Raw genomic sequence first — 27997 nt, forward strand, 5'->3', positions numbered from 1 at the left:
CTTCCTTTCAGGTCTGAACTTGGACTTAAAGGTCATTGAGAGTCACTATTCATCGGATTGGTCACTGATATCTGTAGTTTTCTGTAATTTTTATATCATCCCCTTTTTGAACACCCTGCCTCTGTGGGGCAGGGAGGGCAGGTTTAACCCTTCCTACGGGCTTGTTTCCCATTATCTTCTGTTACTTCTTCCTAATTATCACATTTACTTTCTCGTTGGGCAAGTGGGTTATGCCAGAGTTTGCTTTCCTGCTCTGCTAATGCAGGATCAGAGGAATATATTTCTGGTAATTAGCAATTAATTTGTCGATATGATGTGGTTCACATCCCACAATAAGCTGTAAGTCCCGTAGCTAAGTAACCAATTACTTTGATCCTAGCCACTAAAAAAGAAAAAAAAAACATCTAATCATTCGGGTCAGCCCTGGGAGAGCTGTTAATTAGCTAAATGGTCTGGTTAAACTAAAATATACTTATTTTTCTAATGAACGTGAAAGCTTGAATTTCAAGACAATGGGCGCTGTGGTAGGCTTGTTCCATATGAATTGTATTGAATATAGAATTTAGGCCTAAGGTCAAGCACTGGGACCTATGAGGTCATTCAATACTGAAATGGAATTTGACAGTAAAAGGTTTGAAAGGTGTAGGCAACGGGAGGAAAACCTCAAAGCAGTTGCACTATAAATCAAGTGTTAGAAGAGGGTGGAAAGTAAGATGAAGAAAGAGAATATGAACGGAGGTACAGTACAAGAGGTTGTAGCTAGGGGTCGAAGGTACGTTGCAAAGAATCTTAAGTAGTGCCTACAGTGCACTGACGGCACTACACCCCTACAGGGCTTTTTAATGAACAATAAAAGGTAGTAATCATTTTCAACATTATATTCCTCGCATTTCGTGTCCCTCATATTCTTAATTTACTAAACAAACAATTAATCTCTTGAATTATTACTATTTTTTTTACAATTTCACATTTCCTTCTAACATACAAGCAAATTACGAGCACAGATTCTCTAACTAACCTCTGTTTCAATTTCCTCTTAAATATCTACACGAATCAAACAGATGAATTCTTCAACCATCAAGCCGATAATGAAAACAATTTCAAACTAATAATTCTATAAAATTTTATAAAAGCTTTTGGACAATGAGTGCAGTTTCTATCTTCAAATTTCAGCCATACTTCTTATGCCACAAACTGTCTCTTGTATCAGTATTTTCTATATATATATATTTATATATATATATACATATAACTGAATCACGAAAGTGTCCTTCGTGGCTTATACCTATATTATTGTATATATATATATATATATATATATATATATATATATATATATATATATATATGTATAACAGAATCACGAAAGTTAGGAACGTGATAAATCCATAAATAAAGATAAATGCCACGAAGGAAAAATAAACGAAGGAGTCTGCGAGATCTTTCGGCTGAAAAGCCCTTTACTTAAGCAGCTACTTAAGTAAAGGGCTTTTCAGCCGAAAGATCTCGCAGACTCCTTCGTTTATTTTTCCTTCACGTGGCTTTTATATTTATATATATATATATATATATATATATATATATATATATATATATATATTACTTTGTTTTTATTGCATGCAACATTAATTAATTCATGACGTAGTAAACTTATTTCACCTTCTCGGCTTTATTTTTCATCAATATAAATCCTGCAGAATAATCTTAGGATAACTTCATTTCAAATTAATAATTTTTAGATCATTACGTTGCACGATTTAACCGATCTTTTTTCCTCGTCAATTTTATAAATGTTTTCCTGGTACGTCGTCAATAGCAGTTAGTCGACGTGACGTCTACAGTGAGAGTACTCTGGGCATTTAGAACCTTCCTTCGTTATTAGCGTGTTTACTTTTGAAGGCTAAATCCGATATTATAGAAAAACAGTTAAAATGTTCCTTCGTATACAGAGACAACTACGAAGAAATCCTACTTGTGTTGTGACAGTGACGCTCGTATTTTGGTGGTTTGCTGCTGTTATTTTCGTGTTCTTGTTTAGGAATGACTTCGATCATGAGTCTGACAGTGGCGAATCGTACTCGCTAGAGTCTAACAAGGCCATAAACCCCACTGACATGAGAGCAAATTTCAAGAAAGGAAGGCTGTCGCGCAGAGAAAGGTACAACCTTGTCAGGAAAGGGATAGATGAATCGCCACTCGGGAAGTTAGATAAGCTAACCTTGAAATTTAAAGAAAACGTTACCTTACCCGACTTGAAGCTACCACAGAAAACGGGGAAGTTGAATATGTTTGTAAAGAAAAGGAGGAAAAATCGATTAAAAATAAATGGTTCCAGTATGCCCACTGACAAGAAGCGAATGTATAGGAAGCGTAGACAACTTTCAACTTATAATGGAGGCATTTGGGAAGGCAGGGGTCTGAATATAAACACAACTTCTAATGTACTTTTAAATCACGTCGGGGATGTGCTGGTCAATAGCGGTGAATCTCCCAGTAAAATGAAGCTCTCAAATAAAAGTAGAGTACAATTACAGGAGGATGAAAGCATTTATTCACTGAAGAGAGAAGTAACGAGTCATTTCCTCAGGACACTGGTGACCATCGTTTGCAACACGGACCAGAAACCGGACCCACACCTGAGGAACATCTTTCAGAGGCAACTGAATCAGACGAAGACGATGTTGAAGTCCCTCGTCTACTTCAGTTCTGCTTCTTTCAGAGTCATTGTCGTGACTGAGTCTCAGAAGACATATGACCAAGTCCTCTCTCAGCTGGAAGACTGGCCTGAAAGGTATTCTGGTTTTAAGTTGTTTATGTACTGCGTATCTGTTATCAGTCTGTAACTGAAATGAATCTCTGTTTTGCATAGAAATAGGAACCATAATTTTAATAGAGGTATTAACTCATTTTGGCTCTAATCCCATAGGGACCGAGAGGTTTGCATCCTTTAATCATGAAACAAGTTATTTCCCTAGGAAAATTAGAGATACTATTTGCCTCCTATTTCCAAAAGCATTTCCATCCCAGTAAAGTATTGCCTTTTTCTGTGTTACACACCCAGATTTTGACATTTGTGGACATCGTCTTACACACATACAGATACAAACGAGCATATAATTGTGGCAAATGCTTGTATTTAAAAACTATAATTGGATATGTATACATATGCAATAGTTGTGACTTTAATACGAACCCAGTATTTTATACTCACAAATATCAGTGTTACGGGTTCTTATTTATAAACTGAGGACAATTAATATTAAATTATTGAAGAGATTACCAATTAAACCGTGGGGACGACCCAACGTTTTGGAGAGTGGAAAAGATCCGAGAGATACCTTGGTCAAGTGACTTACCAAAACATAAACAATAGATAAGCTATAAACCAGATAGTGTACCACAAAATATTCATACACTGATTACCTTGTAAAAACTAATCACAATATTCGTGAATTGTTACATTACCTTTCTGTTACTCTTTTCTCGACGAAAATTTTGAATCACTTTTCTTCTAAATAAACGGTTCCTGCAAAATATATCTAATCCTACATACTTAATTGGCTCTTTAAATCTATTGCAAAGTATCCTAAAGATATTAAGGTTTCCTTCTAACACGACTACTTCTGGTTCTTTGTGGTTCTGAGGATGTAAATCACAAGATTTATTTGCAACTTCATTCGTATTGACATCAGTTCCAATTTGAATACCTGGATCAATATAATTATCAGTTGCTGTCTTTGATGCCTTCCTCAGAAATGCCCGGTATACCATACCGTGAAAAATAACTCCTAAACTTGCTGACAACATTTGACGCCAACATGCTTTTCAATGAATTTATCTCAAAATATTATGAATAATAAGTTACCAAAAACAAATAGTTACAATTACCAACACTAAAAAATATCCATTCCAATTTTAGACCAAGTCGTAGAAGGAAAATCCAGAGAATTTAAAGATTCCTTGGTTTGTCTGCTACCATACTTCTTACGGGCCGCACAAGACCAAACATAACTCTTTATAGCTGCACCCATGCCAGGCAAGAACAATATATCTCTCCCATACCTCACAGCAGCATCAGTCCCATTGTGAGCATAGTGAATTTGTTTCAGCATGTAAGATCTTAAGCGTATCATTATTAACAGTAAGTTCATCCCTAATTTTAACAAAACATCTTATGATATCAGGAACCTCTTTGCAATGAGTGGGCAACCCTTTCGTATTGTTTCTTTTAATGTTTGCAATGCAGCATTACTTATGTTCTTCTTCTTTCTAATATCCTCAAGTCTTTCATTTCTCACAGCAACATGTTCTGTCATATTTACATTAAGAATCTCTTCAAATAATGCAATTACATCAGGTTTATCAGTACCTGAAAACGTATTCGACAAAAAATATCTACTCACTGTATCTGCTGTATACTGTTTACTAGTTGGTTTATACTTAACATTTAAATTAAACTTCTGCAAACTGTAAAAACATGCTTTGTAACTTCTTAGGACATTTCAGTAATGGTTTCTTAATAATATTCTTCAAAGGTTTGTGGTCAGTTTCTTCAATAACGTCTTTGCCATAAAGATTTTGATCAAAATGTAACGCTGCGAAAACAATGGATAGCATCTCTTTTTCTATTTGAGCATATCACTGTTTGTTTCAGTTAACGATTTAGAAGCATAGGCCACTGGGTGACCGTTTTGCATTATGACACCACCTGTTCCTGAAGTTGAAGCATAACACTGTAGAGACACATTACAATTACTGTCAAAATATTTCAGACGAGGAGCTTCAACAATTTAGTTTCTTAATCTTGGAGAAAGCTTCATCATAAGAAGAGTTCCACTGCTATTCAGCATTTCTCTCTTCCAGATTTCTTCATGGCTGAGTTATTTCTGACAACCTTGGTGAAAACTTTGAAAGATAATTTACCATCCCTAACAATCTTTTCAGTGATTTAACATCACTTGGCACTTTTAGACAATTAACAGCTTCAATTTTCTTTGGATCTGGACAAACACCATCCTTTGTTGACAAATATCCAATGTACTTAACCTCTTGCACATGTAATTTCATCTTTTCTTGATTTAACTTGGCGTTTTCTTGTCGGCATCTTTGCAATAACGCTAATAGATTCTTATGATTTTCCAAAGCTTCCTGATCAGAATCTCCTTTCCCATAAACTAGGATATCGTCTGCTATTACTTCTATGCCATCTAAATTATGTAAGGCATTATGCATTCGTCTCTGGTACTCTTCTGGTACCGATGATATGCCAAAAGGCATTCTCTTCCATCTATACCTTCCGAAGGCATATTAAATGCAGTTAAATAACTTGACTCTTTGTCAAGCTGTACTTGCCACTTGCCACTTGCCAAGACCCATTCTTTGCGTCAAGAACTGAAAATATTTTAGCTTTACCCAATCTCGGTAAAGTTTCCTCAATTGTTGGAAGTGGATAATGAGGTCTTCTGAGAACTTTGCTCAGATCTATAGGACCTAAACAAATCCTTAAATCTGAATTAGGTTTTGTTACTAAAACCATGCTAGAAACCCAATTCGTAGGTTCCGAGACCTTGTCAATGGTACCCTCCATACTACCTAACTGCTTCTTCAATTTTTTTCTTAATTAAGGGCAAACGGAACTCTTCTTGAAGCATGGATCGCTGGTGACACTGTATTATCAATATTTATCATACATGGAGGTCCTAATTTACCCAAACCTCCAAACAAGTCAGGAAAATCATAAATAATCTTCTTTTTATCTAACACTTTTGAAGAAACCTCATTTATTTCTTGCTTAGCACTCGGGTTATCATTCACAAGAATTTTTATCAATTTCAGTTTCTGTCCATCCTTATAACCTATTACAGAAGAAACATTTTCCTTCACTCCATAAAATCCAAGTTTATACTGCTTTCCTTTTCTTTCACACATTAGAATTCTAATTCCAATAGTCTTGATTGTTTTATTATTAATTAAACAATTTCAGTTTGATGCTATCACAAGTGTCTACCTTTTCGCTGTCCATCAAACGCTTCAATTCTTTACCACTCAAAACATTGCATGTAGCACACGAATCAATCTAAACATTTTTTCTTTCTGATTTACAAAGATGGTTACAAACTGTTTTCTTTCATGAGACATAGAAATGTTCCATATCGATTCATTTATTGCGGTCACGTTCACTATCTTCATTCTCTTCACAAGCTTTCACTCTTCCAGAGTTCCAATTAGTTTTACGCTGTAAAGCATAATGATTCTTTCTCTTACATTTGGCACACTCGTGACCATATGCTGGACACATCCTAATGTTATGAGTTCTACCACAATATCTGCAATCTTTTATTTCTTTGGCATTATTGGACTTAGGCTTATTTCGAGGATTTGTGTAGCTACTTATTTTTCTTCTTCCTAACGACATTAACTTCTCTCTTTCTAAGGTCATTGGTTTTGTATCCATCTGCACATGATCCAGTCATTTCTCCGTAGCTAAGCTTATCACCATGGAAATTAAGGATGAATTGATCTCTGATCGTTTCTTTTTCGTTATCATAATTACAAGTTTTGCATAAAATTCTTTAACTTCACAACTTTCATGAGATTCTTGTTTTCGCTTGAAAAATGTATATCTTCTCATCGTTATATTTGATCTGGGACTGCATTCTGTATCAAATTTCTTCAAAACTTTATCTATCTTATAATTGCCTCCATTAACATCCCAAGACAGTGTATTATATTTCTCAACCCCTGACTCTCCTATAACATGCAGGAATGTTGCTACCCTTCGTCTATCAGCTTCCTTGTCTAAGCTTATAGCAATTTAATAGGGTTAACAAAAGATTTTTAAAAATTTCTTCCTTTTGAGGGCTACATTAGTACTTGCACTAAAGTTCATAGGACTCAGTGGCGTTAACGGTATATTCATCTTTATGGTACAAAAGTACCTCAATTGTGATGAAAGCAAAACATTATCCCATTAAGGAAAATTCTGCAACATCACACGGGCAACTGGCTTACGTCAACAAACTGGTACGGTAACTTGTATGTCTTCATGTCCCTCATATCTTCCTTAATTAATCCAGCTTATACGTAGATAGGAACCACTCCTGACATCGTGTTACGGGTTCTTATTCATAGGCTGAGGGTAATTAACATGAATTTATTGAAGAGATTACCAATTAAACAGTAAGGACGTGCCAACATTATGGAGAGCGGGAAAGATCCGTCAGATACCCTGGTCATGTGACTCAACAAAATATAAACAATAGATTAGATTCATAAACCTAGATAACGAACCAAATAATATTCATGCACTGAATACCTCATAATAGCTAGATCTTAAGTCACCAATACTCTTCCCATTAAATTCACTTCACGTTGGGAAGACTTTTATACAAGTTCATCTGCCTTGATCAAGAATCTAACCTGTGTCTTGTGGAAACAGGTGAAACAGGGACTTACCCATTCTGCTATCTTGTCCTTGTTTCCTCTTTGTCAAACTCAGAAGAAATAGGTTCGAATCCTGGTCGGGGCAGATGCACTGATCGTGTGTAATTCCCTTTGGGTGTACGTTATTTCCAAGGTTACGCAGGGGTATTTATGCTTTAGTGTTTTGTATATATATTCATATACTACATACCAGTGTTGCCAATCATCTAAGAGCTCCTTACCATACTTTGGGACTGAAATTACCCTACTTTCACTGTCATTACCCTACGCCTGGACTTAAGATATAAATAATAATAAATTTGTTGTTCATTGGTTACTTTTTATTTATCATTTACATTTCTAAATCCAGGCATTGAGACTGGATGTAGGTCAATATGTCCAGTTGTTATCTTTTTATTTGTACAATCTTCCCCCTTACCATCATTGCTGATTTAGTAACCAAAATGGCATTCAATAATTCTGGCCCCATTTTTGTTTGTTTTTGTATCAGTTCAAAAAGTAAAAATTCTTTCCGTTTCACATTTGAGTGGGGAAGAGTGAACGCTAATTTGGCTCAAACAAATGAATTTTTAAATACGGGCACATCATAAAAATTCTTAACATTGGCTAGGAAAACCCAAAATTCGTTGTTAGGTTTCCTCTGTAGGTCTTTCGTTTCCATCTTATCAAGGTAAGGAGGCAACTTTCGCCCTTCCTCATCAGTAGCGCTGTCATCACTACTGAACAGATCGGTAATCCGAGATACACGATTCATAGTTACATTTTGAGCACTGGTTGCAGCGTTTGCTTTGACACACCAAATTGAAAAAAGATAGGAATAAAAATCATATTTTGCCATATATCTTTTAGACACACACAAAATTTAAATAATATAAAGTAAAATAAAATGCAAGACAAACATTTTGCTTAGATTTCGTGGCATCACCCCATTACCCTACAGACCCAGATTTGAGGCTGAATTACCCTATGCAAAGGGTAATTACCCCACGGTTGGCAACCCTGCTACATACACATATGCCTAAGTGACATTACAAGCAGAATGGGACCAAAACTGTTATTAATTTTCATCTCATGTATCTAAATGCATCATATCTTATTGGTTCTACACTTTCTATTTCTGTATAAGGCCCTGAGTAGAAATAAAGAATATCATTATTATTATTATTATTATCATTATTATTATTATTATATTATTATTATTATAATTATTATGATTATTAGTATTATTATTTGATTATTCTGTTAAACAGAATGGCAGAATTAAGCGAGTTGATTTTATATATTGTTTTTTCTATTTTCCTTATAATTCGCTTCTCAGGCTCAGCGATATTTCTGAGTAATTGGCTAATATTCATATTGGGAATTTTCAAAAAATTATAAATGTTGAAGATAATCTTTTATTTGAACAGGATATCATGTCCAGGAAAAGCAGGGGTCGTCGTCAGTGCCGGTATTATTCCGTAGGCGTAGTTCAGTTCCGTTCTGGGGTCGTCCTTGGTTTAGTGCTGGTATTGGTGCTGGTATAGCTGGTATCACGTGACGTTTCGGCATTCTCGCAGGGTCATCCTCGACGAGTCGGTTGAAGGACTGTGGCAATAAAGTCGGCTGGGGCTGGGAGGGCGGGGGGGGTGGGGGGGGGTGGTTATTTATAGCAGCTTCGGACCTAGAGTTGGATTCTCATTGGTCCGGCCGGTCTTGGGCGAAGTCGTGGGTCTCGCCTTAAGGTCTCGGGGATTCTGTCGTGTGAGCGCCACAGTAGTGTGCCTGGGGGTGAACATCAGGAATTCCATCTGTAACAGGAGTCCCATCATCCTGTGGGGGCTCCTGATTATCTGGCATTGTCGGGGGGTCGTTCGATGCTCTCCCATCGGTGGTGGGAAGGAGAAACGTTTCCTGAGTGATATTTAAATTTGGTTTCTCCTTTCCTATATGAAGGGCTTCTAGGAGGCGCAGATGCCGGGGATCCGTTGTCTGGTCTATTATTTCGATATTAGGGAAATAAAGGATTTTGACGTAAGGAAAAATCTATTTCTGGGCGATTGGCTCGTGTCGCCAGCGAAATATCTTAATCTATTATTTCTAGGGTAAATGTACTAACACATACCAGAGAATAAATAAAATAAAGAAAAAGGTCAGTATGACTGACTCGCTCACCCTCTAGGAGGGTGTCGGTATGAACACATAGGCGAGTGAGACCACTACCACGAGCCAAATGCCAATAGAAATCTCCCACTACAAAACATCCAAGAGGGGAGCCGTCCCACAGAGGGAGCAGCTCGTACTACTACTACACCATCCCATGCTTGCGACTGCTGCGCCTCTAGTGGCCATCCTGAAGTTAGCAGACAATCTTGAGCGAAGGGATGGGTAGGGGGGGGTATTTCGCTGGCGACACGAGCCAATCGCCCAGAAATAGATTTTTTTTTTTCCTTACGTCAAAATCCTTTTTCTGGGCTCAGCTCGTGTCGCTTGCGCGAAATCGTACCAGAGAAACAGCTCAAGGTTGTAAACAAAATAAATAAAATATAATAAAACAAAATAGGTCTCAAAAAAAGATAGAAAATAAAAGAATAAAAGAATATAATTGCTAGAAAGATACAAGTACACAGTATAACAAAATCAGAAATATGCTTAAATTACCCTTAAATCTAATTATGTAAATAATATAAGGTAATTTACATATACAAATAGGTACAATGATTACCTATGACAATAAATCTGTGTAACAACATGTATCAAATGAGAAATAGCAATTAGTATAAATTTACATAAATATTTGATCAATGATAAAATAATATATCTAGGAATGTATATGACTTAATATACAAAACCCGTAACCATTGCATTATGATGTATCCCCTAGCATAAAAATAAGGGGATAACATCTATGAGATCAGAATGGTAATCAGATGTAGTGTCCCTAACCAGACAAAAAGGGCACTATACAATCATAAAGCAGCTAAGACACAAGGTAAATGTTAATGAACAAGGCAGGAATAGACGAACTGTTGGGTGAGGCAGGTAGAAAGGAGGACTGAATCTTCTACTATAATCTAGCTAGAGTCCAGGGGAAACAATGTTACCCGCTGCTACTGGCTGGGAATTTCAGAGCTTCCAAGGACTTAAGGTAGTGACGTTGAACACTGTCGGCGATTTCCATCCGGTATACTTCTTTAAATCAGCAAAATTCATATGCTGGAAGTAATTAATTGAGGTGGCTACTGCCCTGACATCATGTGCCTCTTTGGAAAGGAGTCAGGATTGGCTTGTTTGATAAAGTACAGGATTTGTTGCCTGATGCCTTTAGTAGGGAAAAGTACCACCCCCTTTTTCCCTCCTAAAAGAGGGGCCCCGATGAGGAAGAGGAGGTCCTGGATAGAAAGGCTCGTAAGGTTGAAACCGGACAAAGGGAAACATCTTGTGGAAGAGTAGTACCTTCCAAGGTTCCCACCTCATCAAAGGATCTTCATTCTTGCTAAAAGCTACGTTCCGGAGAAAGTAGCACTTCCCCCGTGGGAAGGAATTGAACATGATCCGGATCTCTGGATAAAGCCGACAGTTCTGAAATTCTTGCTCCTGAAGCTAGGCTTAATAAAAACAGGGTTTTCTTAGGAGCATCATAAACGAGCATGTGTCATTATTGGTTTCCGGAAGCCAGTTTTTAGAACATCGTTAAGAACCACGGAAACTGACGTAGGCCTGACAGAGGGCCTAAGTCTAGCACATGCTTTAGGAATAGACGAGAAATAGGTATCTGTCAAGTCTATGTTAAATCCAAATTGAAATATCTTTTTTAATGCTGACTTGTTTGTCGTAATCGTGCTAGCTGCTAAACCCTTTTCAAATAAAGATCTGAAAAGGATATAGCAGAATTAACTGTCTGATTCTGATATCTGACTCTCTCAGGAAGATTGCAAACTTTTGACGGCAGCATTATACTGCCTCAAAGTTGAATCTTTTCTTTTATCGGATTCCAGGAAAAGAATATTCTGAGGGGGTCAATATTTCGCATCTCTTTTGCCGCAAACTTCATGAAATCCATAAAGTTAGGGTTTTGAGAATCCCTGAGCGAAACACAGTCTTAGTTTGTACTGACTGGGAGAGCTTGGGACTGGGGATCCGAAGGGGACGAAGACCCAGTTCCAGGATCAGGGGGTTTTTTTTTGGGGTACCAATTGCTCTTCGGCCGTAGTCTGGGGCTACTAGAGCCACTTGACCCCTGAATGTCCTGAGTTTGTCTAAGACCTTCATAAGGAGATTCACTGGAGGGAAGACGTAAATCTTCTCCCAGTGTTCCAGTCCAGAGCCAGGGCGTCCGTGGCGTAAGCCAGAGGGTCCAGGTTGGGGGCTACATAACACGGTAGTTTGTGGTTCGCTTGTGATGCGAAGAGATCCACCTGTAGCCCTGGACTCTTTGAAGGATCCATTGGAACGAAACTCTCGTCTAGAGACCATTCCGACTCTAGGGTACTGATCGGGATAGGGCGTCTGCTATGACGTTCTTACTCCAGCTATGGGGTGGAGGAAAGATGCAACTGAATTTGTCCGCCAGGGAGAAGATGGCTATCATGACGTGATTTAGATGACGTGACTTGGAGCCTCCTCTGTTTATGCAATGTACTACCACTGCGCTGTCCAAGACTAGCTTTATGTGGGAGTACTTGGTGGGCGTAATCTTTTCAGAGTCAAGAAGACTGCCATTGCCTCCAGTACGTTTATATGGAACTGACTGAACTGGGTTGACCAAATTCCTTGCACTTTCCTGAATTGGGAGTACCCTCCCCAGCGCTTAAAGACGCGTCTGTGTGGATGGTAATCCCTGGTGGAGGGAACTGAAGAGGGACTGACACTGACAGATTCTTGACTTTTGCCCACGGCCGAAGCCGGTTCTTTAGAATCAGAGGAACTGAGGATAGCTTGTCCCTGGACCTGACATTTGCTCGAGAGCGCCAGATCCTGGTTAGATCTTTCAGTTTGGCTTTCATTACGATGTTCGTTACTGAAGCAAACTGGAGAGAGCCGAGGATTCTTTCCTGAGCTCTCCTTGATGCTAGTTTGTGACTTAGAAATTGCTTGATGACTTCGCTATTTCTTTCCTTTTGGTGGACGGAATCGACAGAGTGTGTGAGGATAGATTCCAATGAATGCCTAGCCACTGAAAGTTGACTCTGGGGGTGAGTCTGGACTTGGATCTGTTTATCTTGAATCCTAGATATTCTAGGAATTGGATCACTTTCAGTGTGGCCTTGTTGCATTCTTCGACTGATGGGGCCCAGATCAACCAATCGTCGAGATACGCTACTACCATAATCCCTTGAGCTCTGAGCTGTTGTACTACTACTTCCGCTAGCTTCGTGAACACCCTGGGTGCCACGTTGAGCCCGAACGGGACTACCTTGAAGGAGAACGTCTGGTCTCCTATCCTGAATCCCAGATACGGACGGAAGTGTCTTGCAATAGGGATATGATAGTAGGCGTCTGTAAGATCGATAGAGGTGGTGACGGCCCCACGGGGAAGTAAGGTCCGCACCTGTGAGATCGTGAGCATCTTGAACTTGTCGCAGCGGATGGCTAAGTTTAAGCGGGACAAGTCTAAGATTACCCTTCTTTTGTTTGAGCCTTTCTTTGGGACGCTGAACAAGCGACCTTGAAATTTTCAATCTCTTGACTCTTGACTATAGCTCCTTTCTGAAGGAGGTCCTCTGCGTACTCTGTCAATTCCTTGGAAGGAAGTGACGGAAAGGTCTGGCTGGAGTGGGTTCGTCAACCAGCTCCAACCCAGCCCTTTTGACACTATGCTCTGAGCCCACTGGCTGAAGTTCCACCGGTGGCGAAAGTGAAACAGCCTCCCTCCTACCTGAAGTTCCTCATTGGTCTGGTAACCCCTCTACCTCCTCTGAAGTGCTTCCCCTATTATAGGGGGCTCCCGATCCTCTCCCACGAAAGGACCGCTTACCTCTGCCTCCCTTGTTCGAGCGGTCAAACTTCTGAGAAGCTTGACTCTCGAAGGCTGGATTGTAAGCTGGAGAGATGGCGTATGAGGTGGAGGGTTGAGGCTGAGGGGATAATCACATAAATAGGCTGTGATTGACCTTTAGACGTGGAGGGCTGAGCTGTCTGCACTAACGGCACTGTATGGAACTTGTTGAGGGAAGCGCGGCTGCTTCTTTTGGCTAAGGTAAGTTGGAAACGTCTAGGCTTCCTTTGACCCTTACCTTTTGGTGTCAAGTCTTGCCTTCTCCTAGCCGTAAGACCCCAACGGTCCTTAAGGCTTTGGTTCAAACCTCGTAGCCTCTGCTTGTACTTCCTTTACCATAGCCTCTGGAAGAGATCTGCGCCCCAGATGTTAGAAGAAAGCAACCTATTGGTTCATGCCGAATGGTTGCCTCTAGTAATACATGCTTTCTGCAATTTGTCTAGCAGTGGCAAACTCGAACATGTCTGATTGCACCGTTTGAGTCAGGGCTTTGGTTATAAGCTTAAAAAATTGGTTCCGAACCATAAGCCATGGTAGCTACCTCAGACATAGCCATCAGGTTGATTGACTGGCTAGTCGTGTTTTTCGAGTCAAACTCCGTTTGAATAAGACTATCAGGAAAGCCTGGGCAGCTTTTCTTTTCCAAAAACACCAAACTGCTCCATAGCACAGTCAGGTTTTGAGTTTGCCAGCTGTAAAAGTGTTAGGCAAATCCTCCCATAATTCTCCAATTGAACGGGAGCAACGGAGAAGTGGGGTCTGCTTCTTTCAGCTGAGGCATGGGTTCCCCTTTCTGAGCTGCTGAGATGGTCGACCTCGCTATCTTTGGTAAGGAAAGGGAGCGGGGTACCTTCGTCCATCGTGAAAATGGTAAAGGGACTTTTGAATGGTTGGATCTTGGTATTCGAACAGTCCATGTCGTCTAGACATCTAAGCCATTCTCGTTGGGCCTGGTCCGAGAATAGAGGGACTGTCTCCTTTGGTACCCTGTCATCTCTAATCATAGCCGAAGGCGTGAGCCTAGCGTAGCCTATGAAGGGAGGCTGTAGGCCTTCCGGAAGAACTCGAAGTCCTCTATTCTTCGAGTTCCAAACTCCCGGGTTATGGAGATGAGACCATCTTGGAATGGGGCGTATGATGCTTACTCTCCAAGGATTGTTCCATGGAGAAAGCGGGGCAGCGAGTCATGCGGGGGGAAGTGAGACCGCTAGTATTGGAGGAGGGTGAGGGAGAGGGCAAGAGAGGGGCTTCTATTAGACCGGCTATAATAGTGTCCTGAGAAGTGATCCTGTAGACAGGCGGGATATCATATGTTCCACACTCGTCTTAAGGGAGCCCACTAGGTCGCCCACCTGTTGCAACAGGCCAGCATTGGTGTTCCAAAGCCGGAGCTGACTTGCGGAGGTGGAGGGGAGACTCTGAATAGGCACCAAAGGTAGTGAAACTGGTGATACTGCCGGGGTGCGGGATTTATTCTCCTTAGATTTACTCTTTGAGGACTTTGAGCCGGAGCTAGACCTTTAGACCTGTCTGGGCCGGGATTACGAGCCGGAGACTTGCGCGAGGAAGAAGACGAGGACGTTTTCTTCGAAGACGATGACGTCTTAGACAAGGTCATATGTTTGGACTTGATCTTAGGTCTAACCGAAGCCTCTGGAGGAGTATATAACTCATCACCCGTAAAGCCTTGGAAGGATGGAGAGGTTGCAGGGGTAGAAGAAACAGTCACTCCCAAGGGAGACCCTTGGGTACCTGCATTACTTACCTCGGCCAACAGGTCGTCTATACCTACCATAGGTTCAACATTTATATCCAGGGTTGCGACATCCGTGGAGATATCCTGGTCTTGTTCTGTTAAGGAGGCCGCCAGTTGTTGTTGGATAAAGGCAATAGAGGGGTCCGCCTCTACCGGGTCGACGTACCCAGTTGCCTTGCCTCCGGGAAAGATTAACAGAGCTAATCGCTTCTCCAGTATGTAGGGCTGACCCTTGGCGGCGTTCTTGCCAAAACCTCCGACCCAGGCCCGCAGGGTAGCCAATGCCGTATCTCTTACTGCCGGAGCCTGTAAGAGAGGGTATATTTTAGATTTAAGAATCACTTAAAACTAAAACTTAGAATATAACGTAAACTAGATGCCTTAAGTTAAAGTGAATAACGTAAACTTAAGTACTAAAAGAAGCGGAGCAGCATGCGGAGAATGAAGGATACTTTACGCCTTCCAAAAGCTGGCTCACCAGATCGTAACATATGGTACACGTCTCATGGTACCAAGGCCTGGATGTCCCCGTGCGGAGTCGCGAATGGAGCATGGGACCGGGCAAAACTTCGTGTCCACAGGGGTCCTGAAGTGTAGCGGAACATCCCGGATGCTCACAGTTGGTGGCCTGTAAGTGGGAAGACATGAGTATCTTAGAGGGGGAACACTTACAGACTAAGGACAAAGAACTCCGTTACATGCCGGAGCTCGGAAAAATTTGGGCATAACCCCTCCCTGCATTGCCTGAATAGGCTATAATCCCGGAGAGATCCGGTAAACTGAAAGGGAGGGGTAGGGATGGTTTAAGAAACTTAAGATAAACTTAAAGATAACTTAAAACCCTACATGCAATGTCATGCAGTGAACCGGACTAGGTCCAGTGAAGCGGAGTGTAGTAACTCAGCAATACGGTACGGTTAGTAAAGACCTACTGTATGCTCCGGTCCAACTACGGTGGATTATACCCTTCCGTGGGATACCAGGGCTCCGATAGGGAGGAGCTCTAGTAAGGAGGGGAAGGCGAGATGACATACAGACTCGAGCTAGCCCGGAGCGGCAAGGAAGTAACGGAGGGGGGGAAGGCCAGGGCCAGGGCCCCCCACAACGTACCACCCGGCCGAGCCGAGAAGCGGAGAGGTCGGAACCAGTCAGGGGCTTGTCGGACTCCCAGGTCCCTCCGGTGGAGGGAGAGGGGAGCCAGGCTCGGGCAGCGGGGCGAGCAAGGACAGACCGACCCACCCCCACCCGACTCTATGGGAGAGCGGGAGAGGGGGGAGGGGGACTGGCAGGGCGGTCTGGCTGACTCGTGATCACGTAGTGACCACGAGGCGATAAACAAAGATACGGCAACCAAGCCTAGGCCAACCAACTGATCAGAGAGAAGCTATCGAGAAGCAAAACCTGAACTGCAAAAGCGGTAGCATAAGCCATAGGCCCATAGGCTAAACCAACTGATCAGAGAGAAAGCTATGTGGAGCGACCGAACTGATCAACGGTAGGCTAGGCTCTACGAGCCGGGACCTAGGCTAAGCCAGACGCTAACTAACCTCACAGTGACAAAACTATAAATATATATATAATAATAAAAATGAAAGAAAGAAGGTAAAATAGCAGGAGAAAAAAAAAAAAAAAAAAAATCCAGGAGTGTGCGACTAGCCCGAAGGCAAGTCTACCACTCAAAGCTAGTCAGGGGCCGATACTAAGAACCTGGACCTAGGGTCTGGATAGAAAAAACCTACACAAGGTGAAATACATACATGTATAACCACTTGATAGACGTAATAACGCGGATAATCAAAATAGAGCGTAAAATAAGAAGGGATGTTCTAGGTATGGGAGACAAGAACGAACCCAACATGCGGCAGGACCATGCTGCCATGCTTCCAGCCCCCGAGAACGTATCTATACCTAAAAAACGGCAAATACCGTCTCGGGGACGCAAAAAACTCGCTAAACCGTAAATACTGAGTACTTAACTTAGCTGCTGCAATAGCTGCACGCTCCATTATCGAAAATCCAACCGAAGAAAGGGCACAAAATACACAGAGAGAAATAACACGTGACTCGTGCGAGCTAACTGAAAAGGATGGCCACTAGAGGCGCAGCAGTCGCAAGCATTGGATGGTGTAGTAGTAGTACGGCTGCTCCCTCTGTGGGACGGCTCCCCCTCTTGGAGGGTTTTTGTAGTGGGAGATTTCTATGGCATTTGGCTCGTGGTAGTGGTCTCACTCGCCTAGTGTTCATACCGACACCCTCCTAGAGGGTGAGCGAGTCAGTCATACTGACCTTTTTCTTTATTTTATTTATTCTCTGGTATGTGTTAGTACATTTACCCTAGAAATAATAGATTAAAGGATATTTCGCGCAAGCGACACGAGCTGAGCCCAGAAATCCTTTTTATTTGTTTGTTATGAGCATTCCTGGCATGGTTGAATATGGCTCCTTCTTGGGCGTGGCAGGAGATTCGCTTGGAGAAACGCATGGAGGTCATACCGATGTATTTGCCGAGGCATCCTCGGACCGGGCATTTGTAACGGTAGACCGCACTCGTCTTCTTCAAGGGGCCCTGCAGGGGCGCCGAAGGGTTGTTTTTCATTACCAGGCTGCTGGTTTTCTTTGTCTTATGATAAATAATAAACTTAATATTTTTGTCTGGGTAGCTGGGGCTGACGTTTTCCTCGATGATCTTTTTGAGGTGCCCCTTGTAAAAATGCTTGATGGGTTCTGCAAGACTGCAACGTCAGGACAGGGTTCCTGGTGGTACCAAGCTTCCATATTTTTCATTACTGATTCATCAACAGCACGATTGGTGTGTCAGTTGTCGACGAGGACCTGGGCGACGCTCTCTAACTCACTGTGTGTGTCATTCCAGGAAGAGCAGTGTGAGAGGGCCCTTCTGACAAGGGTGCTGATGATGGAGCGCTTATACCTCTCACGGCACTCGCTCTCAACGTTCATGCACATTCCCAGGTTTGTGTAGGGGTCCCTGTAAACTCTGTCCAAGATCATTTGTACGGTTTCGTCAATGGGGACATAGGTAAAAATGAGGGACATCCCTCGAAGTGATGCATCCTCCAGGGGGCGTTGCTCGTAGGGTGTACACGAAGCTGACGAACCTGGGAATGTGCATGAACGGTGAGAGCGAGTGCCCTGAGAGGTATAAGCGCTCCACCATCAGCACCTTCGTCAGGAGGGCCCTCTCACACTGCTCCTCCTGGAATGACACACACAGTGAGTTAGAGCACACCGTGCTGTTGATGAATCAATAATGAAAAATATGGAAGCCAGATACCACCAGGAACCCCGCCCTCTTCCACCAGAGGTACAAGGAGGACGAGCAAGCCTTCAAAAAGATTATTGAGGAAAACGACAGCCCCACCGACCAGGACAAAAATATTAAGCTTATTATCTATTATAAAACGAAGAAGACCAGCAGCCTGGTGATGAAAAACAACACTTCGGCGCCCCTGCAGGATCCCTTGAAGAAGACGAGTGTGGTCTACCGTTACACATGCCCGTTCCGAGGATGCCTCGGCAAATACGTCGGTATGACCTCCAAGCGAATCTCCTGCCACACCCAAGATGGAGCCATATTCAACCACGCCAGGACTGCTCAAACAAACGAACAAAGAGGAATGATATTATCCCTAATATCGAAATAATAGACCAGACAACGGATCCCCGACGTCTGCGCCTCCTAGAAGCCCTCCATATAGGAAAGAAGAAAACAAATTTAAATATTACTCAGGAAACGTTTCTCCTTCCCACCGCCGCCGGGAGAGCATCGAACGAACCCCCTGACAATGCCAGATAATCAGGAGCCCCCACAGGATGATAGGACTCCTGTTACAGACGGAATTCCTGACGTTCACCCCAAGGCACACTACTGTGGCGCTCGAGACCCACGACTTCGCCCACGACCGGCCCTTATCAATGAGAATCCAACTCTAGATCTAAGCAGCTATAAATACCACCCCCCACTCCCACCCGCAGACTTTCTTGCTACAGTCCTTCAACCGACTCGTCCGAAGATGACCTGCGAGAATGTCGAAACGTCACGTGATACCAGCTATACCAGCACTAAACCAAAGACGACCCCGGACCAGAACTGAGCTACGCCTACGGAATAATACCGGCACTGACGACGACCCCTGCTTTTCCAGGACCTGATATCCTGTTCAAATAAAAGATTACCTTCAGCATTTATAATTTTTTGAAAATTCCCAATATGAATATTGGCCAGTTACTCAGAAATATCGCTGAGCCTGAGAAGCGAATTATAAGGAAAATAGAAAAAACAATATATAAAATCAACTCGCTTAATTCTGCCATTCTTATTACCAGCATTTGCCTAAAAGAGGGTCTTAAACCAATATATATATTATATATATATATATATATGTGTGTGTGTGTGTGTGTGTGTGTGTATATATATATATATATATATATATATATATATATATATATATATATATATATATATATAAATTATTACTGGAGAGAATCCACATTGATGTAGTAAGTGTAAATATATATCTGAAATTATAGTACTTGCATCATCATTGATTTCTTATCAATAAAAACAAAGGATAAGAAACAAAACAAAGTAACATAAACTGAGAATAGATAAACAATCTAATGAAGGTTAAATTCTGACTACAAAATTTCACCCATTAAAAAAAAAAAAAAAAAATAAAAAAAAAATAAAAGGTACCGTTCCCGCCTGCACTTCGAAAGAGGCGAGATTTGGATCCCGAAGCAGGAGAATATTCTTATGGAAGTTTGGCGTCCTTGCTCCTGGCCTAAGCTCTTCCTCCACGAAGCCCTGCCCAACCTCGACGCAGCCATTTACGTCGACACGGATATCCTGTTCCTAGGTCCTGCCGAAGGACTCTGGGATGTCCTGGAAGGACTGCAGGAACCCCAGGCATTTGCTATAGGGCAGGATCCTCTATATGACAGACATAAGGTGATTTACTGTTGTTTTTCTAGTCAATGTTAAGGTTCAGACTAAAATATTGAAGGATCCTTTTTTCCAAGAAGTGCCTGTTTCTGATTTTTAATTTTATAAGTCTATAAAACAAAAGTCTAAAACTGCAGAGAAACTAAGTTCACACGAACGATGACCAAAAGAATCTTCATGTAGGTTGTCCGTGAAAAGACAGGCACACACTTCGATAAACGATGCAGAAATGTTATTCACAACTTGCAACCTTCCCCAATGTACGGATGTCAACTCATCAGTGCATATGGCCATTCCATTTGGGACATATGGATTTGCAAGTTAGTGGCTTATAATAATAATGATGGTGCTTATAATATATTTTCTCTTATTTCCTCCCCAAGCATCGAAGGTACGCCGGTACAGTTGGCCTCAGCGCCGGTCTCTTTGGAGCCAATTTCACCAGACTTCGTAGTTTTAAGAGCGAACACGGAAGGTACTCGGACACGATCATGCACTACAAGAAGAACAATAAGAATTCACATGATCAGGTTAGTCTCTCTCTTCTCTCTCTCTCTCTCTCTCTCTCTCTCTCTCTCTCCAAATCGAAGTCTTTCACATATATAAACAATAATCCTTTCTTTGGCCAGAGGCACATTTTCCAGGAGTAAGCTCGTATTTCAAGTGATTAATCTCTCTCTCTCTCTCTCTCTCTCTCTCTCTCTCTCTCTCTCTCTCTCTCTCTCTCTCTCTCTCAAATCGAAGTCTGTAGGGGGAGTAATGCTTGCAGTGCACCTTTTGCAGTGCACAGTAGGTAATACTTAAGGGTTTTTTGCAGCGTCACTTCAGCCCAGAGCGGCGACCTCTTTTAAATCTTCTACTTTACATCCGTTCAAACCACCTTGCCATCAATTCTCTCTGATTTATTTCATTTTGTGATTGCAAAGATTTCTTCCTTGTACATCTTTTATTTTAAAAAAATGCATACATAAACTTAGACATAAGATTAGTGTAAGGAGCTGACAGCTACCTCTAGCGTCAGATCAGAGGTTTTGAACCCCTTTAATTAACGCAGGGCAGATGCTTGCAGGTTTCCAAAGACCAGGATTGGAGGGATCCTGGGGCAATTGGGGATGCAGAAATGGAGTGTTGCTATTGTGCCCCGCTAAGCTCCCTCCTCTGTGTAATGAATGACCACCCCTGCAACCACTGCCCTGTGAGTGAAGGTTACTGAGCTTTCGTGCCTTGTTGGTGTCCTAGCCAACTAGAAACCTCAGACGAACTTCAGTGACATTGATTGTGGAACTTCCTACCCATGGGGCCTGCTGGTGTGACCATTCCTTAGGGATTTTCATGGTTGGAGAAGACGCATTCAGGTCATAAGATTCTGGCTGTTCATGGCTGTTGGAAGTTTAGTCATTTAAGGGATGCTGTTGTTTACTCCTGGCGAAAAATCATCTGCTTAGGTTAATTGTGTTGCTCAGTTGAGAGCTGCGACACGTTTGGGATCATCTAACAACAGGGAGACCGTATGTTAGTGTGGAAGCGATAAAAGGTATCCTGGCGACGAAGTATGGAAAATTGTCCATGGATAAGCGGATGCTGCGACTGTGGGAGTACTCAACCAACCGCCCCTTTTTCCTTTTCAACTGGTCACAATAGAAAGAATACTGAATTAAAAGCACAGGTAGAAATATTGAAACCAAGACACTAAGATGACTCAAGAAAAGTTAAAATTAAAGCACATGTGCGAAATGCAGTGTTAAAAAGTGGTGCGTAGACTACAAAGAGACATGCGCATCAAAGCTAGGTAGTCTCAGTGTCTGTCTCTCCTGTCAACAAGAACAGGAGATAGCTAAACTGAGGAGGGAAGTATGAGAATTAGCAAAGGAATTAAAGGAGTTGACAAAGGACAAACTCGAAGGCAAGAGAAGAGAAGACAGGATGGAAAAGGAAATTGGAAACCTATGAAGAGAAGTTACAAAACTTAAGAAAGAAAAACAGGAATTGAACAACGACATAGTAGAAAACGGAGAGTATAGGGGAGATTAGAAAACAATAGCTTAAGACCAGAACCAGAAATGAAACAGAAACAAGCACTAGACTAGGTACAAAGAAAAAAGCTTACAATAATAAAAATGATGAATTCAAGAGAGCTGTTGGTACAAGAGTGATAGCAGAAAACACAATTGTCCCCCAAAAGTTATCGACACAACGAATAGATTTGCTGTGCTCTCAGAAGCATAAGAGGAAACAATCTTAATCAGAGACTAGTTAGTAAAAGAGCAGGGCTTAAATTTTGTCGCCAAAAACAGAAGTAAGAGAAAAGTAAATTCTTACCCAGGTGCAGGAGCAAGGATGATAGCTGAGGCAGTACAAAAAATCAAGGTAAATAATAGAAAAAGTGCATAGTGCAGGGAGGAGGAAATGACTTGTTTCTAAAAGACAGAGGAACTGGCCAGACAGAAGGTCTTGTAGCCAATTTGACTAAAATTGTGAGAACATCCGAGAGAAAACTGATAACGGCATTATTAAAGGACTTTTGCCCAGAACCAATGTAAGCCATTACTCCCTTAGCAAGGCAATTGGAATCATTGACAGACTGGAACTAATATGCTAAGAAAAGGTGTTAGGTTTGTAAACTTTTGGGACAAATTTATAAAGAATAGAGAAGCTATATAAAAGAGATGGAACTCACTTGAATTCGGAAGGAGCAAAACTAATAGGAAACCTCCTCAACAAAAACTTCTTGAAACACCTCAATGAACTGACCTTTCAAGGTAAGAAATCGAAAAGCTCCCAGAAGCTGGCTAGTGGTAGCACTGCACTGCAGGCAACAGTGACAGTAAAGGAAACTAATAAGGCCACCGAGGACAAAAGAGAAGATAGAAAAGTCCCTCAGAGTGGCACAGTTTAATGCACAATCAATTCGGAACAAAGTAGATCTCTTCAAAGCATTGGTAGCAAGTGATGAATTAGACATAATAGGTATCACAGAAACATGGATACAAGAGGCAACAAGAGACTTAGTAGGAGACTACCAGAGAGCTGGATATAAATTGTTCAAAAAATATAGACAAAAAAAAATGTAGGCGCTATGTTATATGTTAGGGATCGCCTCAGTCCAATAGAGTGTAAAATTACAACCATGCACGTAATGATTGGCATCAATATAAACAGCCTAGGGAGGAATATAACTCTAATACTAGTGTACAGACCTCCCCACCAATCAGAAATGTCCGACGAGGAGCTGTATGCACTACTAGGACAAGAGATAAACAAACTCTGCATAATAATGGAAGATTTCAATGCAGCAGTACTTTGGGGCACGATGACCTCCGCATCAAATGTGGAAGGAAAGAGACTTTTAGATTTTGTAAAAAATGAATTCCTCCACCACTGGGTTGACAAACCCACTAGAGGAAACAACATAATAGACATCGTCCTATCAACGGAAGATAATCTATTATCTGACCTTTCAGTAGGTGCAAATCTAGGCAAAAGCGACCATAAAATTATCTCATTTCAAATTAATTAATGTTCAACATAAAAAAGAGAAGATATTAATGAGATTAGACTGCCGTCGACAATACCTAAAAAAGCTACATTAGAAATCTAGAGTACGACGAGAACACAGGCATAGGTAAGCACTGGGAAGTCTTTCATGAGGAATACACAGAAAAGCACTCTAGAAGTATACCATTAAGGCAAATACTATCAAATGGCAACCCTCAGCCAAAGTGGTTCAACGGAGAAATTAAAAATAAGATATGAAAAAGAGACAGATTGCACAAATCAATGAACCCACCCAACACCAATAGAAGCAAGCAGGCATAAAGAACTCTGTAGATTGGTGGATAAATTAGTATGAAATGCAAAGATAAATGAGAATAAGAGAGTTGCATCAGTTTGTAAAGAAAACCCAAAAGCATTCTTTGCACATGTTAATAGCCGAAAACCTCAAGGGACAATAGAGGTAACCTGGTGAACTCAGACTTTGAAAAAGCAGTTACTGAATAAGTTTTTTACTAGTGTATTCACAACTGAAGACACTACCTCAATACCGGAAACTGCTATAAATATGAAGGGGCAGAACCACTGGACAAAATAATATTTACAGAAGAGGACAAAACCAAAATAAACAAACTCAACAAGTTCAAATCTCCTGCCCCGGGTGGGATTCATCCAAGAGAAATTAAAGAGCTAAAAGAGGCGATAGTTCCTCACCTATATAAACTCTACAGGAAAAGTGGTGAACAAAGAAAGCACCAAAATGATGGAAAGTAGGAAATGTGCTCCCACTTTACAAAAAAAGTCCAAGAGAAGAGCTGGGAAATTAGAAAGCAATTTGCCTAACGTCGGTCGTTTGCAAGATTTTTGAGTTCATAATTGCAGATCAAATTGTGGATCACATAGATAGAAACAACTTATTGTTAAACAGCCAGCACGGTTTCATACAAAACAGATCCTGCCTATCAAACCTCTTGGAGTTTTTTCAATCCATGCTAGGTATTTACGATAGTAGTAGAGCAATAGATATACTCTACTTAGATTTCCAAAAGGCCTTTGACAAAGTCCCACACAAGAAACTGATGACAAAAGTTAGAGCTATAGGAGTTGTAGGAGAAACAGCAGACTGGGTCGAAGACAGGCTAACTTATAGAAAACTGAGAGTCATAATAAATGGTGAAGAGTCAGAATGAGCAGATGTAACAAGCGGAGTTCCCCAGGGTTCTGTCCTTGGCCCTCTCTTGTTTTTTATTTACATTAATGACATTGATGTATGTTTAACTAGCAGGATAGCTAAATTTGCGGATGACACCAAACTAGGTGTAAATGCAGCAGATCCAGATGCAGTGGAAAGTTTAAGAAATGATCTAATGAAAATAGGAGAGTGGCAAAAAAAATGGCAAATGCCTGTTAACGTAGATAAGTGTAAAGTGTTATAAATAAGAACAAACAACCCTCATGCCAGACACATGCTGCTTGGGAATGACAAATAGTGTAGAACAAGAAGAGGACCTTGGAGTCATTATTACCAAGGACTTAAAATCCACAAAACAGTGCATAAAAGCAGAAAAGAAGGCACAGAAACTAGTGGGATACATAAAGAGGCAGGTCAAATACAGAAACAAGGAAACTGTGCTGCAGCTCTGCACATCAATAGTTAGACCGCATCTTGAATATGCAGTACAGTTTTGGTCACCAACACTAAGAAAAGACATAAATAGATTAGAAGGAGTACAAGCAAGAGTCACAAAGTTATTTCCATCCATCAGGCAAATAGCTTACCGAAGACGACTAGAGAGCCTGAACATGTTTGGCTTAGAAACACGACGATTGCGAGGACAACTAATAGAAACATTTAAAATACTGAAAGGCATAACAAAAGTAGACAGTAACCTATTTGCATTAAACGAAAACCAGACAAGAAATAATGGATGGAAACTAAAACTGAAGAGATACAACACATCCCATTGTGGGACTTCTTTACATAAAAGATATGTGACACGTGGAATAAACTGCCTCCAGAAATTGTAAACAGCAACAGATTGGAAGAGTTCAAAATAGAAAGCTAGACAAAATCATAAGGACACTGAATACACAGTAAAACCTGCTCCAACAGAAAAGTGAGCCCATGATGTCTCCTCGGATGGACTAACAAGTCTTTGAGACATCCAAATCCTTGTAACCCCTTGTAATCCTTTCTTTGGCCAGAGGTACATTTTCCAGGAGTAAGCTCGTATTTCAAGTGATTAATCTCTCTCTCTCAAGTGTGAGTCTTTCACCTTTAAATGTAAAGCCCATATCGAGGTACAGCAGGAATTTGAAAGTTCTTGATTGGAAGTTATTTACTCTCTCTCTCTCTCTCTCTCTCTCTCTCTCTCTCTCTCTCTCCTCACCGATGATAGCCAAAATCGCTCTCTCAACCTTCCCTCAAGATCTGTCAACATACGGGAATTGAGGAAGCTATTACAGCAGAAATCCCAGGATCCTTCATGACCAATTCTCTAATCAACCTTTCTTTTGCAACACAGGATACCTTAAACGTCCTTCTGGCCGATTATCCGGCGATGTTCCATGAACTGAGTCCCCAATGGATATTCTGCCCGAGCCACTGCCTGCAGGGCGTCTTACCTTGCTGTCTGGATACTGGAGTCAACGTCATTCATGGCTTCGATGCCACCTTCGTCAGGGGCGTGGAGATGGTGTTCCAGGTAACTTTGATGTCTCAATGGGTAAGTAGTAGTAGTAGTAGTAGTAGTAACACGTTTAGTTATTTTCTTTAATGAATGAAATGCTAGTGACTCTGGCTGGAATGGTAAACAAACAGACAGACAGACATAATCATTTTTTTATTGTCTTTAATGAATGTAGTGCCAGTGACTCTGGAAAGGTAAACGACAGACAGACAACCATAGACAGAAAGGGCAAGTTTATTTTTCTCAGGTAGAAAGAAAACTCGCGGAAATTGCTATTATTTACCTCTAAGAGGATGGTTGAAAACCAGTCGAGACCTCTTAGGACAACTGGACGAACAAAAAACGTTTCATCCCGCCTGTTGATGGTGGAATTGAAAACGTTTCCCTTTCCATCCAGGTCATCTACGAAGCGCTCCTTAACTTCGAGCTTGGATCCCCAGCCTCTCTTCTGCGGGAGGGACTTGACAAGGAGTTCTTCAGGGTAGATCGTCTGGCTCTCAGCTCAGCCTGCAGGAAAGTGATGGGCATCCAAACAGTCCTAACCAAACACATCCGGGACCTCGCTGACCTAGAGGGGAAGGGGTCGACGTTGGAATGGTACAATGAGAAAACAAACAAAACCAAAAATGAAGCATTGATGAAGGAATAGGGGTCTTGAACGATATTGCAATGTATTTCTTTAAAAATAATGTTGAGTTTTTTTACTTATTGTTTATCGAAAAAACCGTGCTCTCTAGAGCTCTACCTGACACTTGAGAACTACTGGTAAGGAGACAATTTTTTATTACTTTATTATGGTGAAAGTTTATCATTCAAGTATTTTTTACATTAAGAAATAACTCTTCATGAATTCAGTGAAGGATTATCTTTTAAAAGACGGTTTGGGACGTTACGCATGTAATCAGTACGGAATAAAAATGATCAGAAGTTCATGAAAACTCAAAATGTTTTTGACTTTAAGGAAAATCAATATACAAGAAATGTTTTCCAGCTTTTAAAACATTTCTTGTTTAAAACATTTTAAAGCTTTTAAATAGGGACTTTCTTTAATTGCACATGTTTCCAACACGGGTATATTTCAACAATTAAATGCACGTTAAATGCATCAGTCTAAGGTGTAATTTTCATCTATTTTTCACATGTCATTTGTTACGGTCTGCCTGCGTAGGAATTATTTATCCAAACATTTATTTCACCCAAAAAAGTAAGATGAGATGATCGGAAACTCCTTGAAATTCAAAGAACCTGGTTTTGAAATCTACGAAGAACTTGATCAATAGATATCAAGTATATACAAGTAAAAATTGCAATCGGTGGTCTAATGCCGTATGAGCCGTGGCGCACGAAACTCGTGGCCGACCGTGGTGGCCTCTGCTGTTGCATTACCAGAAGTACGATCAGGGCTAAATTTAACCTTAAAAAAAAAAAATAAATAAAAAAACTACTGAGGCTAGAGAGTTGCAATTTGGCATGTTTGGTGATTGGCGGGGGATGCTCATCATGCCCATTTTTATCCCTCAAGCCTGTCATTTTTTTAGCTCTGAAGGTGGACAGAAAAATTGCGGACAGAAGCAAGTCAAATAATGCTTCGGCGCAATGGAGTTTTATATAAAACATATAATGCTGTTTAAAACCACCAGCTATGATGATCGGTAGCGTTTCAGCTCCCCGCCAGA

At 41.1% G+C, this 27997-nt stretch overlaps 1 protein-coding gene across 1 annotated transcript; it reads left to right on the plus strand.

Annotated features, from left to right (window-relative positions):
* Window positions 1-1834: 1834 nt before the first annotated feature.
* LOC135220169 (glucoside xylosyltransferase 1-like) lies at window positions 1835-27369 on the plus strand. Its single transcript, XM_064257460.1, has 5 exons — window positions 1835-2791; window positions 19887-20145; window positions 20523-20669; window positions 26157-26336; window positions 26719-27369. Exons 1-5 carry the CDS (start codon window positions 1932-1934, stop codon window positions 26968-26970), a joined length of 1698 nt encoding a protein of 565 aa, XP_064113530.1. The 5' UTR covers window positions 1835-1931; the 3' UTR covers window positions 26971-27369.
* Window positions 27370-27997: the final 628 nt, after the last annotated feature.

Source organism: Macrobrachium nipponense, chromosome 1 (assembly GCF_015104395.2).
Source record: "Macrobrachium nipponense isolate FS-2020 chromosome 1, ASM1510439v2, whole genome shotgun sequence".
Classification (NCBI taxonomy): domain Eukaryota; kingdom Metazoa; phylum Arthropoda; class Malacostraca; order Decapoda; family Palaemonidae; genus Macrobrachium; species Macrobrachium nipponense.

Coding starts and splice junctions, on each gene's coding strand:
- LOC135220169 (XM_064257460.1), top strand. CDS start 1,932: ATGTTCCTTCGTATACAGAGACAACTACGAAGAAATCCTACTTGTGTT. Junction 20,146..20,522: donor CTCTATATGACAGACATAAG/GTGATTTACTGT, acceptor TTCCTCCCCAAG/CATCGAAGGTACGCCGGTAC. Junction 20,670..26,156: donor ATAAGAATTCACATGATCAG/GTTAGTCTCTCT, acceptor TTTGCAACACAG/GATACCTTAAACGTCCTTCT.